The sequence below is a fragment of the Varanus komodoensis genome, unplaced genomic scaffold, assembly GCF_004798865.1.
Source record: "Varanus komodoensis strain SLA01 unplaced genomic scaffold, ASM479886v1 scaffold94, whole genome shotgun sequence".
Lineage (NCBI taxonomy): Eukaryota > Metazoa > Chordata > Lepidosauria > Squamata > Varanidae > Varanus > Varanus komodoensis.
Window position 1 is genome coordinate 1,073,172 of NW_025336646.1, and position 16,839 is coordinate 1,090,010.

Consider the following 16,839-nt stretch of genomic DNA (forward strand, 5'->3'; position numbering starts at 1 on the left):
GAAGGCTGAGCGCCAAAGGATTGAGGCCTTTGAATTGTGGTGCTGGATGAGATTCCTGCAAGTCCCTTGGACCGCAAGGCGATCAAACCGGTCAGTCCTAGAGGAGATCAGCCCTGACTGCTCTTTAGAAGGCCAGATACTGAAGATGAAACTCAAATACTTTGGCCACCTAATGAGAAGGAAGGACTCTCTGGAGAAGAGCCTAATGCTGGGAACAATAGATGGCAAAAGAAGAAGGGGATGGCAGAGGTGGCTAGATGGAGTCACTGAAGCAGTTGGTGTGAGCTTAGGTGGACTCCAGGGGATGGTGGAGGACAGGAAGGCCTGGAGGAATGTTGTCCATGGGGTTGTGATGGGTTGGACATGACTTCGCAACTAACAACAACAACAAAGTAGTTCCTTTATACTCTGCATGAGTCAGACCTCCCCTGGAATGCTGTGTCCAGTTTTGGGCACCAAGGTTTAAGAAAGAGGCAGGTAAATTAGGGTCAGGTGGAAGGCAACAAAAATGATCCAGGGTTTGGAAACATTGCCCTATGAGGAGACACAGAGAACTGGGCATGTTCAGCCTTGAGAAGAAAAGACTTGGGGGGTGGGCAGCATGATATCCCTCTATAAGCACCTCAAAGGCTTTCACAAAGAGGAAGGTCAAGATCAGGATATGGAATAATGAGGTCAAGGTGTGGCAAGCCAGATTCAGGCTGGACATCAGGAAAAGCTTCCTCACTGTCAGAGCAATACGACAGTGGAACCAGCCACCTAGAGGGGTGGTGGGCTGTCCCACGCTAGAGAGATTCAAAAAGAAACTGGGCAGCCATCTGAGTGGGATGGTGTAACCTGGTGTCCTGCAACAGCACAGGCTTGGACTCAATGGCCTTCATGGCCCCTTCCAACTCTACTATTCTATGATTCTATGAAGGTTAAACTTACATTTCCTCTAAAATTTGATTTGATTTTAATTTTTATTTATAGTATTATTTCTTTGATTTTTTGCTGGTTGCTTGAGCTCCAGTTAATGGAGAGTCTGCTGTATAAATACCAAAGCAAAATCGCATTCATGTGTTTATATAAGAAAGCTGTACAGGCCTCCTAACTTCAGGAGCAAACTCTTCAGCCTAATGCCTTACCCATTGCTGTTCTAAAAGAAGTTCCACTATTACTTGAAGTTATTCTTTGTTGCCTCTGTGCATCACACATACAGGCTCTGCACAGGTGTATGCATGGATTCTGTTGAAGACTTTCCTAGCTGAACTTGTCCTGGTGGGAGCCCAGCCCCTCCCTCACCTTGTGTATGTAGGAGGCACTCCTGCCAATTTCCCCCGTTTTTCTCCAACTGCCATTGTGAGTGCCTTGGCTTTTTCCCAGTATTCATTTTTTTCCTTCCTTCTCAAAACTTCTCAGATCCTCTACAAATCTTATTCTCATCAACTGTTATTAGTAGTTGACTGTTCCTAAGAATTTGAATCATTTTTCCTTTTATTTATTTGTTTGTTCAAAGTTTTTATATGCTGTCCAATACTAAAGTCTCTGGATGGCTTACAAAAAAGCAAAAAACAAAGCAACCATATACAACACACAAGACACTGCATCTGATAAATAATGATAAGAACAAAGATAAAACCAGTTAACTGTTAAGATATTGGGAAAATAACAAAGTCTTCACCTGACACTAAAAAGAATAAAACGACGGTGCCAGGCAAACCTCCCTGGGGAGCATGTTCCATAGTTGGTGCTCCACCGCTGAAAAGTCTTGGTTGCTACCCTCCTAATTTCCTTCAAAGAGGGCTCCTAGAGAAGGACCTCTGCCTCAGATCTCAAGGGGTGGGCAGGCACATAGGGAAGAAGGTGCTCCTTCAGGTATCCAGGTCCCAAGCTCTTTAGGACATTATAGGTCGTTTTCATTCAATCATTAAGACAGGTTATTGATAAGAAGGTAGATAGTGAACCCAGGGCCGAGTGAAATAAGACACAGTGGAGAAGGGGGTTAGTCTGTCCCCAATACAACATCTCAGTGGAATTTAGATAATTATCCATGGGCTGTTGAAGGGTTCTGGATTGCGTTGTTACCCACAACAAAGCCACCTTGCAGAAAGTAATTATACAAATTCCCCTTGGCAGAAGAGTGGCATGTATGATCATGTGAACCATTATCAAGCCTATGTTGTTGCGATGAGGGTGACGAAGAAGGAATTCTTCCCCGCTTGCATTGCATCTTCACAGTACTGTCCAGTGCAGCTCTTTTGGGTGGTGCAAGGCCTATTACACATGGCCTGAAAAGGATCCTCTTGCACCATCTGCAACTTGCTGTAACAACTTTGCCCTTTAGGGATAAAATTGCTCAGATTTGCCACAAGCTGGACTCCACAATTGATAGTGGTTTCAGAGCAGGGAGCACCCAGAGCACCATCTGGTCCACCTTTATTGAATGAGTTTTGATTGTTGCAGCCCGAGAATATGGATAAGGTGCTTGGATTGGTCTGACCCACCTCTTGTCTGCTTGACCCTTGCCCTTTGTGGCTGCTCATCAAAGCCAAAAATGGGATATGTACCTGGGTCCAGGAGGTCATCAATGCCTTTCTGAGGGAGGGGTGAGGACCTACCCCTTTGGAGGAGGCAGTGATCAGGCCTTTCCTGTTGAAGGTGACTCTGGACCCAGAGTTAGCTGCTAATAGTAGGCTGGTGGCTAATATCCCATTCTTAGGCAAGATACTGGAACGGGTGGTGGAGAGACAACTCCAGGCACTCTTGGAGGAAACTGACCATCTAGACTCATTTCAGTCTGGCTTCAGACCCAGCTATGGAACTGAATCTGCCTTGGCTGCCCTGTATGATGACCTGTGCAGGGAGAGGGACAGGGGGAGTGTGTCCCTGTTGGTTCTCCTGGATCTCTCATTGGCTTTCAATGCCATCGAACATGGTATCCTTCTGGATAGGCTGGAGGAAGGACTCTGTTCATAGAAAATTCCTCTGCCTGATTTTGAGGGATCTTTTCTTCTCATCACCATCACTGCTCACCAGGTTCATCAGGGTCTCCTATGTGTGGCATTTTCAGGTGGCTGCTGTGGGAAGGACAGATGGAGAAGTCCGCTTTTACTAGCATAGTTAGTCCAGCTTAAATCTGGATCCAGTGTTCTTCATTTTTAATTGCATAGCCTGTTGAAGGCTCTGAAGAACCCAAAAGCTAGAATCATCTTGTGTAACATTTTGGTTGACCTTAATGGGGGTATTATACAACTGCAGATTTTTAACATAGCTTGTTATAGCACTTGCTAGGGTCTACTGGAAAAGGATAACTAAAATGTAAGATGGCTATGCATCTTGGTTCTTGATGGAGCTTGGAAAACTAATACAGTGGTGCCTCAAACTTTGAATTTAATTTGTTTCAGGAGGCTGTTTGAACTCTGAATTGTTCAAACTCCAAAGCAGTTTTCCCCATTAGAAATAATGGAAGGTGAATAAACCCATTCCCAGATCCTAAGCAATACCCATTTCAGTAAACTTAAACAGCAAATACAACCTCCTGAAATTAATTAATGTCGAGGTTATATACAAGGTGTGATTAAAAAATACAGTGAATGTTTAAATTTAAAAAAATACAGTAAAAGACACATTGCCATTAATCCCCCTCAAAAGTACTCCTCCTTGCTTTGAATATACTTTCCCCAGTGCTGTCCTTGCTGCCTCAATGTCCTGAATTGATTCAAGACGAGTCAATTCAAGTCAAGATAAGATGAATCGATTCAAGGCGAATTGATTCAAGACAAGGCGAACCAGTTCAGGACATTGAAGCTTTTTTCCAACTTGAGCTCACAACTGATGACGTTTTCACTGCAACCACATTTTTTCACTTCACTCGCACTTCGAACTTAGAAGCTTTGTTCGAACTGTGGAGTGATTTTATCTTGACTCTAAAGTTTGAATTCTGGATCATTTGAAGTTAGAATCATTCAAACTATGAAACAGTACTGTATATTGGCAGATTTTGGCTGATATCCAGAGAACTGCATAAGTGGTATGTTTGACTTTTGTTTGTTTGCTTAAGTAGTAATACCTTGCCTATTCCGTGTTTCAAAGGTAATTTATAGGAGAGAGAATATATGTGCTTAGCAACAGTGTTTTGGTAGCTAGGTCCTCTGGATGAATAAAATGAACCTGTTTGCAATTCTGTTCTATCCATAAGCAGGCTAGTAGGAGATTCTGTAGTAAGCTAAGTTATTTACATGGCTTGTTTGAAGCACAATACAGGGAAGTGGATGCTTACTAATGGTGAAGTAAAGTCCATGGGTTGGATCCATGTTTAGTCAAGTATTGAGAAGACTATTGAGATCATTGGCTCTTAAGTCTACTTTGATTAAATTTGGATTCAGCTCAATGGTTCAAAGATCAAAAGGGTCATCTGGATTGTGGCTTCTTTTAAAGACAGGAAGTATATTTTAAAAAGTGTATTCATTTTATATGCCACTGGATTGAGAGCTGTTCCTTATTTCTTCCACAGTATTGCTGCAACATGGAGCTGATCCAAATATTCGGAACACAGATGGGAAATCAGCTTTGGATCTTGCAGATCCTTCTGCAAAGGCCGTACTTACAGGTGAGAAGTAACTGAGTTTTGTTTAATTCAGTATCTATAATAACCTTTTAAATCATCTTTGTCTTTTCTAGACTAAAATAAACATAGCATTTGCTTTGTTTAGTATTTGTATCACTAAGTGGCAACTAAATACCAGGGTTATGAGTTGCTTTCATAGCACTCTTTCTTGCAAGTTTAATGTTAATGTTATGGCACATACAATTCCATGTGGAATATCTACAGTATCAGTGATGATAGTTACCAACTTGCTGACTATTTCTGTTATGAAAATTTTGTTTGAACTGTTTCAGTCCTTCACAAAGTTGATGTACAAAGTAATTGAAATATTATATGTTGACCTAAATAATAAGTAAAGTGTCTAAAATTCACAGACCACAAGCTGCTGACTAGAAAATTCAGTGGACTCAACAATATGTCTTTAAAGGGGCTGAGGATGAGGTGTAACAAGGGTAAAAGACAAAAGTGATATTTTTTGTTCAGTGCTGAATTCTGATATCACTGCCTTTCTAAACAATGTCTTTTCTCTTTTTGGCGAGGAAGGTACAGACTACTGAGAGAAACATTAGTAGTGTAGTTTGTTTTTCTCATCTCTGTGCCTTTACTCACTTGTATGCAGAAAGGGGAATATTCAAGACTTGGAGATAGTAGTGAAACTTTTTTTTTACACAAGAAACCTGTATTGCAAAAGGGTTCTGTTGTGTTTGTTCCTGTCTGGTCAAGACACATGCATGTGTGCACACCCATTTGAAATTTAATGAAATTTAATTATATTTTTGTTTATTTAAAGATCTTCCCGTTTTTCTTCCAAAAACACAAGGCTGCTTACATAATTCTCTTCTTTTTAATCTTATCATCTCAACAACAGCCTGTGAGGTAGATTGGACTGAAAGTCTGTGACTGGTCCAAAGGCACCCAGTGAGTTCCATGGCTGAGTGGGAACTAGAACCCAGATTGCTCAGTCCCGCACTCTTAAACCCTACCACCTTCTCTATCTCTTTCTCCCTCCCTCTTTCTCATATGCACAGAAATGCTTGAAAAGTTAGAGATTTAAAGATGGAAAATAATATGGTGGTAGTGTTGAAATCTGGAGTAACAGTGCTAACAGTTGAGGAATCTGACCAAATTCTAAGCATTCATGTTGCTCAGTTTTTGCATCCTTCTTCATGAGGAATAGCTTCTGTAGGATAATAAATGTAATTATAATTAGAAATTATAAATATAAATGAAATTATAAATTGAATATGAATCAAGGTGACAAGATTGATGGAACAAAGGCCGTCTCAGAGTATATCTGGACAATCTCAGTTTAAGTACCCAAGGTCTCTCGTCAACAAAAAGCCCCAGGAACCAAGAGTGGGCCAGTCTCTCCCACATTGCAGACAATTCAGTGGGAGTTGTTGGTTTCTGAACAAGAGGAGGAGGAACAGAGAGGAGGCAAAGCCTTTGAAATGCCTTCAATTGTGCCTAGTGAAGTTCCTCAGGCTGAGCATGAAAATCAGTCTGCTTTAGAAGAAGAGGAAGGGTTTTCAGGAGGGAAGTGAATATGACCCAGTCCTTGACCCAGTGAGGAGGCCTCAGAAGAAACAAGCTGGTTAATTGCGGGGATTCACCAGTTGTACTGTCTTGCTCTCCACCAGTGAGAGCCGCCCTGAGGGTGGAGCCAGAAGCTTTATGTAAAGGAGGAACTAAGGGGATGTTTCTTTGCATAAGCAGAGGCTTCTCTTTTCATCTTGGTAGAAGGCTATTTAGAGTTCAGACTGATTCTTCTGTCTGTGAAGACAATGAACTGCTTTTCAAAGGATTGCCTGGTTTTTGGAACCAGAGGGAAGGAAAGAAGGGGCCAGCTCATGACTGCACCCATCAAAGATAAACCAATACTGTATCTTATTCAGTAGTGTAAATTCTGGCTGGCACTGGCCTTTGAGGACTTGAGACAGATTTTTCCTAACCATATTGAAATGCGTACGTGGAAATTAATATGACTCTTCATTCTTTTAAAGCATGCAGTGTACCATTAGCTTACACTGGCCTGATTCAGATGACCTGAAAACCCGTCAAGGCTAATTAGCCACAGAAGGTTTTCATGATGCCTGAACTTAGATTTCTTCTGCAGCATAGCCGGAAGTCAGACTAGATGGCCCGGGAGGTCCCTTCTGACTCGCTCTGTTTTCTATGTTTCTGTGTTTATTTGGGGCAATATCCCATGGCTTGTCCTAGGGTTTATTTGATCAACAGTTGGTTGTTGTGTCATTTGATCCTGGAAGAGCCGACTCATTATGGGTTGCAGGGATTAACTAGTAAGCCAAAAGACAAAACTCAGTGAAAACCCTTGCTGCTTTTCATGATCTTGCCTTTGCTACCGTCAATGACAGTCCCACTACCATCACTGGTTCACCGTCTTTAAAAAAAATTGACATCAGCAACTTGTTGAAAAGTTCTCAGAATTATTGTCCTTGTGACTCTTTTACAAGTGAATTCATGCTGCTGTCTGACATGTATCGATTGCTTGGTCAAATTGCTTTTGTGTTTCATCTGTCAAATGGAATACCAATGAGGTGTTGGCAATATATAAGGAAATTGACAAGGCAAGACTGCCAATTATATGAATAATTGTACAAATTTCTTGCTCTAAAAATATAATTTTAAAAATGTTGATGTCCCACTTGGGAATTTTGGAAAGCTTGAGATTACAAACAGTGGTTTTTGAAAAGGGAAAAAGGAGGAGGAAGCTGCACAAATGCAATTGTGGTGGGGGATACTGAGCCGGGTGGAGGTTGCTCCATCATGCTGCTTTAGCACTGGTGATGGGGGGGCGGGGGCTGCAGTTGCAGTCCCCCAGGCTAGCTCCACAAGAGTGGGAAGAGGTTTCTGTCTTTGCTGAGTGCTTTGCATGCTGCTTCCCAGTACCCACAATGGGGTTGATCACCTGGGTGCCATGCATTGTCTGGGTGGCTTGTTGGCATAAAAAAAGCTACTCTACAAGAAATACTCAAAGTTCACATGACACAAGAACCCAGTGTGGTTTGTCACAGATGAGTTTGTTAATGTTGTATGAATGAGGTCAATTGGTTCCTGACAGATATTTGCAACTTAGCCTATATGTCATTTCACATGCCTGTTACATACTCAGCTTCCCTGCTTCCTTTGGCATCAGAAACAAAAAAGGAAATATGACCAAGCAAGGCAATATGTTTTAGGCAGTCTTAAACAGTACATTTACAAAAGATCAACAAAAAGAAGAAAAGAAAAATTGTGAACACAATTGCACTGTTCTCAGGGGCTAAAAAATATCAACCTCAATTATTCTTTTTTGAGGTTAGAAGAAAGAGGAGGAAAACCCACAGTAAGTCTTACCTGTCAAGTGCATCATGAATTCATTCATGAACAATACATACAGTGGTACCTCTGCTTACGAACACCTTGGTTCACGAACAAATCGGGTCACGAACAAAAATTTCTGAAAATTTTTGACTTGAGTCGCGAACACAGCTTTGGGTGGCGGCCTAGATCGCAGCCATCTCCCCCCCCCCCCGAGCGGGGAGATGGCCACGATCACAGTTCTGATCATGCAGAGAAGGCATGTGTGATCAGAGGCGCGCTGCTGCAGGAAAGCTGGGAGCAGCAAAGCAGAGCCGTGGGGGAGATGGCCGAGATTCCACCTGTCTTTCCTGCAGGAGCGTGCCTCTGATCAGGTATGCCTTCCCTGCACGAACGGAACTGCGATCGTGGCCATCTTCCCACCCCCAGCGCACCGTTTGCGCCTATCTCTCCCTCCCCCAGTGCACCTGCAATCATGCCCGTCTCCCCCCCCCCCACCAGCGTGCCAGAATGACGTGTGGGTGCAGGGATGACAGGCACGATCTTGGTCGTGCTGTGGGGGCAGGGAGATGGCCGCATGCGATCTTTGTTGTTGTCACTTTGCTTCACATTTTTCTGATTTAAAAAAATGGTTACAGAACAGATTAACCTTATTTACATTGAACCTTATGGGGATATTTGACTTGGCTCACGACCAATTTGGGTCATGACCAGAGTCCTGGAATGGATTAAGTTCATGAGCCAAGAGGTACCACTGTACTTTGTAGTTTTATTTGCCTCTTAATGTATCGTGTGAACCCACATGATGCCTTATTGTTAATTTTGTGATGCCAGTGAATGCGCTGTGAATCTTGCATTTCAATTTACATGCAGCAGTGGTTTGAATTTTTCTTGACTCATACAGGCCAGCATTATCCATTTTTGATATAAACATTTTTGGGCTGTTAATTAGAAAACTCTCCTGTTTAACTCTCTTTAATCTTTTATCTAACCTTTTTCTGTGTGGCAGTTTGTGGCAAAGGAATGACAATTCCAGTCAGGTGAATTTTAAAAAGACTGCAACTGTTCACAGGAGCAAGAACATGCACCTCTATCAGATCATAATAAACTCAAGTGACCCCAAGGAAGAAATGTTAAGGAGGAGAGCTCTACTTGAAAAAGAACTTGTTAATTTTCTCCAGGAATACTCAGTTGACACAAGTGGGTAAAGAAGTACCCACCTGTGTTGACTTTAAGAAGACTGCCCTGTGGCATCTTGTAAAGACTAATGAGTATATTGTGGCACAGGGTCTCTTTTTAAGGTATCAAGCTTGCATAGCTTTTATTTTAAACTTATTGTCAGGATCTGCTGGGTTTGTTTCAGCCCAGTTTCAAAAAGTAGGGAAATGTTTTGGCTGAGAAGGGGTAAATTGAAAATAGTTGGTACAACTTCTGGCAGTTGCCCCTCCCAAGGGAAACTTCCCTCATGCTTTGAAAACAAGACGTTTATAGAAATCTCTAAAAAGTCATGAATAACCTGCTTCAGACAAACAGGAATGGGTTTGCACAATGTGGGGCCCAGAAAACTAAATGTAGCTGACCAGTCTTGCCTTGTGGTCTTTTGGGTAAATGATGACCCTGTGAATCTGCCATCACTGGCAGACAGCAAAAAATTGGAAATTTACATGACTGGTAGGTAACAAATTTTGGATATCTTTTCTGAATGAGCTACGGTTTGATTATTTTTTTTAAAGGATTCTCAAAGCGTTCATTGATTTGACTGTGGATTAAGTTTCCACATCCAAATAACTCTCCCCATGGTTTTGCTGACAGTTTTCTGACCGGAAAAGAATGCTCCTGTCTATATGAAAGATAGCTCCCCTGCATCTCATGTTTATTATTCACCCAGTCGCTTCCCCCCTTGCCCACCCACAGTTACCAGGCCTATGGGAGCTGTGGTACTTGTGGGTGGCATCCTAAATATTTAAGCCCTGGCCATTGCTTGCCATGTTGTCTGAACCAAGGGGCTATGTGTTACTGAAGGAGTAAACAACCCTCACAGAACCCATGGCATATTTTAGGGCTATGGTTCCTGGGGTCAGATGACAGGAATATTCAAAATGACCTCCCCCCATCCACCTTGGCTTAATGGTAAACTGTTTGATCATGCAAACAATCCCAGGCACTCTCTCTTACTGACAGTGGCTTCTTTACACAGACATGCGCATAGCTTTCCACAGGCTGCTTTATGCAATTAATTAAAGATAGTTAGTGGGGGGTAATGGGGCATTAATATTTCCCTTTTTTGAAGTAACTACAGAGCCTGTCAAAAATATGGAGGGCAGTGAGAATGGTTAGTTCACCGTATGAGATTCAGAGATTAGTTTGCTAAGAGGGAGATTTTGTTACCATCCTGTTCTGATGTACCTATTTTGACAGTTCAGTAACTGTACAAATGAGCCTAAATGCAGTCTTTCCTTGCAAATGCCCATCTCTGTTCCTACTAAAATATTTTTTTAAAAAAATAGTATTTTAATGGTTTAACAGTCGCTTTTGATTTGATTAATTTTTATTGGTTACATATTTTATTATACTGTGATATTGATTGTTTTATTGGATTTTGATTTTAATGTTGTAAACCGTCCTGAGATATACATAAAGGACGGCATATAAAAGTTTTAAATAAATAGTTGCTATTTGGTCCCTTTGACAGCTGAAATTTACATGGAAATTAACACACACATAATTATAATATGATATAATATCATTCTCTCTCTCTCCCTCTCTCTCTCTCTCTCTCGCTCTCTGCCAGCTGTAAGTGGGCATCTCTGAAAAACAATTATTTTTTTAGAAACATTATGGAGTTACTTGGATGCAATTCTGAAGTCAAAAACAAAAGGTACTGAACCAGTGATGGTCCCTCCAAAGTGCCATTTGAGCATTGTTGAAGGAGCTGACATTGGGAGCAACACTGTCAAGATCACAAAATACTGGCAAGAGGCTTTTGCTGCTTTTGCGAAGCAGTTTGCTTGCACTCCCCACAACCTGTGATAGAATTGGTCTCTTAAGGTTCAGATAGCACAATCTTTTCTGGGTCAAACAACCCCTAGGATGAACCATGAGTTTTCAGGGTGGCTTTCTGCCCAAAAATAAGCCACGCCCTGGGAAGTGGTTTAGGTTCAGAGGACATGACAATCCATTGTAGCTAGTTGCCATGTCAAGCAAACCCCATCAATGGTGTTGAGAAGAATTTGAGCCAAGAGAGTATTTGGAAGGGCTTGGCAAAGACTGCAGGGAGTCATAATCTCAGAAAGAATGTTTAAAGCATTATTGCAAAGCAGGTTGGTTTTGCTAAAGTTTAAGCAGACCCATTTCATTAGATTTAATTTTGTAGTATAGTATTTTTCTGTATTCTTTCCAAGTAGATTGAATTGAATTAAAATCTGTTGCTCCATTAAGTGAAATGTCACATCCATTTCAGAAATAGATACTTTTGGAAAGAAATGTGTTTTTGTGGAACGCTTTCTACTTTAGTATTTTAACATCTATGCACATATTTAGTTTTAAAGTAAAACATGATTTAAATTTATTTGCCAATATTGCATTTTACATTTATATTAACATGGTACTTGTGGATTTTGAGATTTTTAGCACCTTCATAAAGCCTCAAATATAAATTATTTGTCCTCCCCCCTGAACTTGTTTCTAAAAATGCAGCGTTCATAAAACCCAAGTCAATAGTTTGTTTCTTAATGGAGTGCTAAAAGCTGATGATTAGTGGGTTCTGTATTCTACTTTTCTGTAGTCTTCATTTATATTTTGCTTACCATCTGCATTTTCCTCTAAGAGACTTATTGGCTGGCCAATCTCTCATCCCCACCCACCACTCCACAGCACTGTGTCCCATGAAATTCTGAGTTCAGGTTCCTGGAAAAGAATGTGAGCCTCCGCAATTTATTTTGGAAATGAATACCAGCTGAATAAAATATTTCTCTGAATACTACATTTCTATCAGAAGATGATACCAGATCAGCTGTGGGCTACAAGATCTCAATGTATTAGTTCAAGAAGTGGAGGTCTTCACGCAGCAAGTTTTCAGCTGCAGTGAAGGGCAAACTATTCTGTGGGTATCTTGAAGCTGATTTCTTACATTTCTTACATCCTGCCCTTTTAGGAAAGGATGAATAATTTATGTAATAAGAGATGATTGCTTTCTCTAGCTTCTAGTTATTTATATTCTAGATACACAGTTGCAGAAATTATCTAGGAATTCGTCCACGAGCCAGAACATTATGAATTCCTCCCAGACAGTGAGATTTTTTAACAAAAATGGGCATAGCAGTAAGCGCTTTCCAGGTATGACACACACGTTTTCACATGGCATGAGAACGTTATTTAGAGTGGGGACTAAGGAGCAATTGTGCTTTTTGAAAGATCACTTTAGGCAGTTGGGTAGAGGCCTTTTACCTTTCCACAATATCTATGAGACTCAATGACACCTAAGTGAAACCAAGAGAGTCATTGCTTCTTTTCATTATAATTGAAACCAAGTAAACAAAATTTGCCACCTCTAGAAAAAAATAAATGAGTAATTCAAATATTCTGAGTGGATGGAAGGATTGTTTTCTGGGTTCAATATACATTAGGTACAATGAAAAGCATAATCAGCTATAAGTTAACCTTTACACAAAGACTGGGTTGGCAAAACATGATAATCCATCAGAGGTGATAAGGCATAGTGAACCTGGACTGATTCCCGCAGGTGACATGTTTGAAGGAGACAAGCTACCTTGACAACCCATGGATGGTTTAGGAGCTATTATAGGGTTTTAAGTTATCTGAACCTGGGTGACTGTTTCCATCATGGATATCGGGGACTAGCCAGTGACTTGATTGGCAAAAAGAGCAAGCTTACCAGGGTACCTGCCAGTGCCAGCTGCCCCACAAGGGCTCAATGACTAGCACTTGCTGGATGGCCTCCACTGTGTTTGCAACCCTTTCCAGCTTACCATGGCTCAGGAACATGGAAATGTGGACCCCCTTTTAAAAGGAGCTGACTATTTTAGAACTGCATAAGAAAACTGCAGCATCCTTAAAAAGGTGTTACTTTATGTTATTTTCTGGCAGGGCTTCCCATGGGGTTTTGAGTGGAACATACACATTCAGGCCTGCGTATGTTGCTATCAAGAAGGCCTTGTTAAGAAAAACTCTTTTAAGGGGAACTGAAGGTTTAACTTATCAGAATTTCAGTTTCTTTAAAAAAAGGTATGATTTTCCATTTTCCATAAGCCCAGTTTCCTTATTTTTCTTTCTATTACATCATTCCACTTCAACCAGCAGTGCTCTTATACTGCTGGTGTAGTGAAAGTTGGAAGTTCTTTAGAATTTAATAATCAACATTTAAAATTAATTATGGTCTTCCAAATCAAAGTTGAAATTTTTGGGAGCCCTATCCAAGCTGTATCACTGCAGAGGTGATACAGGGTGGCAAAGTTAGAATTTTATGAAAAAAAGCTTGATGAAACTTTTCACGTTGCTCTAGTGGGCCAGAAAACCAGATCTGGGAACCACATAACAGACGAAGCAGCACCAGAATCTTATACATCTTCAAGAAAGCTAATATGTATTGGGCTCCTCAAAAATAAAAAAAGCTTTCTCAAGGCTAATAAGCTTAATTTGATGTTGTCCTTGAGATATTATTGTGCTTAAAGGTAAAGGTTTCTCCTTGACGTTAAGTCCAGTCATGCCTGACTCTAGGGGGCGGTGCTCATCTCCATTTCCTAGCCGAGGGAGCCAGCATTTGTCTGCAGACCGTCTCCGTGGTCATGTGGCCGGCATGACTAAACACCAAAGTGCACGGAACGCTGTTACCTGCCCACCAAAGTGGTACCTTTTTATCTACTTGCATTTGCATGCTTTCGAACTGCAAGGTTGGCAGGAGCTGGGACAGGGCAACAGGAACTCACTCCGTTGTGCAGATTCGAACTGGCGACCTTTCAGTCAACCAGCCCAGCAGCACAGCGGTTTAAACCACTGCGCCACCTGCAGTCCCCTATTATTGTGCTTAAACCATGTTAAATTTGGTTGGGAATATGATTCCAAAGTATCTGAACTCATTAACCTGTTGTAACTTATATGTGCCAATCTTCCATTTTTCCATTCCATCTTGTTGCCTTGGCAAATACCATAATTTTAGGTCTATCTTTGTTTATCTCCAGGAATTCTTCATTGCAATAGATAAATAAAGGCTTTAATAGCATGTTTTAAGCCGACCTGAGTTCTCAAAAGTAAGATGAGTTTGTTGGCATATAACAGAGTAGGTATTGATCAACTTTCCAGACATGGTACATGGATACCAACATTACATAATCCTGGGACAAAGTCATTTAAGTATAGGTTAAATAAATGAAATCTAAATGAAAAAGGTGGAAACAACTTGTAAAAAAATTACTTAAGGAAGATTAGGACTTCCTTCAAGAGCACGTTAGGTGTAAATGATTCCTTTTACATCTGGGAATTAAATACTCCACCATATCTGATCTACCTCTTTAACATATTGACAGTTCCCAAGTTGCAACAATTTTATATGATAGCATGTTGTAATGCACTTCTAACTACCCAGGTGGGGGCCTGATTTCTCAGGCTATTCCCAAATGGACACTACTGTAATTGCCACTTGTCAGAGCTTGATATACCTTTTCACATTTTCTTTTATTGCCTGAAATATGAACACAGGGAGAGAGAGTTTTCTAACAAAATTCCTGTTGAAATATTCAATCCTTCCTGATACTACAAGATTAAAACTACTTCTGAGCAGACTGTGTCCCTACCTATGCAGTTGTGCTAGAGTGGCACAACTGTATACTAAAAGGTAGAGGTAAAGGTTTCCCCTTGACATTAAGTCCAGTCATGCCTGACTCTAAGGGGCGGTGCTCATCTCCATTTCCGAGGGAGCCAGTGTTTGTCCACAGACAGTCTCCGTGGTCATATGGCCAGCATGACTAAACACCGAAGTGCACGGAACACTGTTACCTGCCCACTGAAGTGGTACCTTTTTATCTACTTGCATTTGCATGCTTTCGAATTGCAAGGTTGGCAGGAGCTGGGACGGAGCAATGGGAACTCACCCCGTTGTGCAGATTTGAACCAGTGACCTTTCGATCAACCAGCCCAGCAGCACAGCGGTTTAAACCACTGCGCCACCTGCAGTCCCAACTGTATACTAGGATGTAGCAAGTGTTTGTTATAACGTGCTTTTAAATTCTTAAATTATGGTGTTATGGCCTATTGGCTATGAAACCAAATCAAACTTGAAAAAAGCATGGCTCACACTTCCCCACGATCCTGAGGACCTAGAGCGTTGGGAACAACTGTAAAAATCAGATTGTCCTTAAAAACAAACCAATTGGACTTTTCATGAAGCAAGTATAAATCTTACCCTTTTTTCACACGCATTTGCACCTTTATTTTTCCTTGATAGCTTATCTTTTTACCACCATCAAGATAAACCAAAGGAAAGAAAAAATATATTTGGACCTTCTTTGCTATAATTCAGCAAATGTCAACCCTAGACATTGACCCAATGGAGACTTCCAGTTGCTGCACTTACAGAACTGTGTCCGTACCTATGCAGTTGTGCTAGAGTGGCAAAAACTGGAAGAAAAATATCATGTACATTGTAGGTGCCATTTTTTGATGATCAAGTAGCTTTTATGATCTTTGGGGAGGCATGGGGGAGAGATCAAAACACCATGCTAAGATGAAAATAGCTTGCAATCATACTGGGCAGAGAGTAGATAAGTTGATTCTGCCATGGGATACCTGCAGGAAGACCAAGGTGAACAAAGGGGGAAAATAACCCATAGTGAGCTCAGTTGTCTGGCAGGTGTACCATTTTCTTTTCAGACAGCAACCAGTCCTCTGTGATTTATTGCCAGGATAGATATGCCCACAGACTGGGCTTGCATGACATGGAAATTATGAATAACTAGACAGTGTGGGTTGTATCATGTGAACTGAGACTGGTTCCCACAGGGTGGCTTGTTTTTGGACAGCAAGCCACCCTGACAAGGCATGCCTTGTTCTCAGAGGTGCTTGATCTATGATGGCATGGTGTGCCATCTGAACCTGCACACTAGTTGCATTGGAGTTCAGAGCAGTGGTGAGTGAGCCGCTCAGCAAGAGTGACAAAAACTCCTAGCTCCCCTTGATGAGAGAGCCTGGGCGGTCGCCAGTGACAACTGTTTCACCAAGTGTCCAAACTACACTCCGGAGAACTGGTAGCTGCAGTTGCTTCCCTGGTTGTGGTCACTCTGGAATCCATCCACCCCTTCTCTTGATTCTTCCCAGAGATTGATTTTCATGGCCTCTTAAGTAACAGTCCCTGCAAAGAGCTGAAGTGACACACTGGAGGGATGATCACTGGTTCACAATCTATAAAGCTTTACTTTGACAGCTATTAAAAGTAAGTTTTTTCATTATTGGGGTGGACTCCACTTTACCATCTTCCCAGGCACCCATAGTTCTAGCAAAGAGTGGAAAAGGTAGATGACACTGCCAACTCCCAGGTCAATGCTTAAGATATAGAAGAACTTTATGAGAAAGGAACATAGCTGTCAAGTGAATGCTGCCAAGTGTCAAGCAAACAGGTGTCAAATGAAAGCAAAATAAATTATTTGAAACCTGGCTTTATCAGTGTTCATGGATGGTGCCTACTTTGACAGCAGGTACTCACCAAAACATTGACTAGGCAAGACTTCAAACTTCAGGTGGGTAGAGTTATACATTTGAGCATGATAAAAATAAAACTGAAAATGGTGCAAAGATAGTTAAAACATGACAAATAAGTGATTACCATCCCCCATATTCCACTTGGGCGCTTTGGGGAGGCTTTCACTTTAGAAATGGTGAAAAACAATTATCTTGAATAAAAGCAAAAAGGGATGGAAGCT

The 16,839-nt window shown here is 41.3% G+C and overlaps 1 protein-coding gene across 1 annotated transcript in view; it reads left to right on the forward strand.

Annotated features, from left to right (window-relative positions):
• The window catches only part of TNKS (tankyrase), a 118,853-nt gene that overhangs the window by 19,974 nt on the left and 82,040 nt on the right, over positions 1-16,839 (forward strand). The window contains exon 3 of the mRNA XM_044418938.1: positions 4,496-4,591. Within this exon, the coding sequence (XP_044274873.1) occupies positions 4,496-4,591 (96 nt within the window). The remainder of the gene's footprint in view (positions 1-4,495; positions 4,592-16,839) is intronic.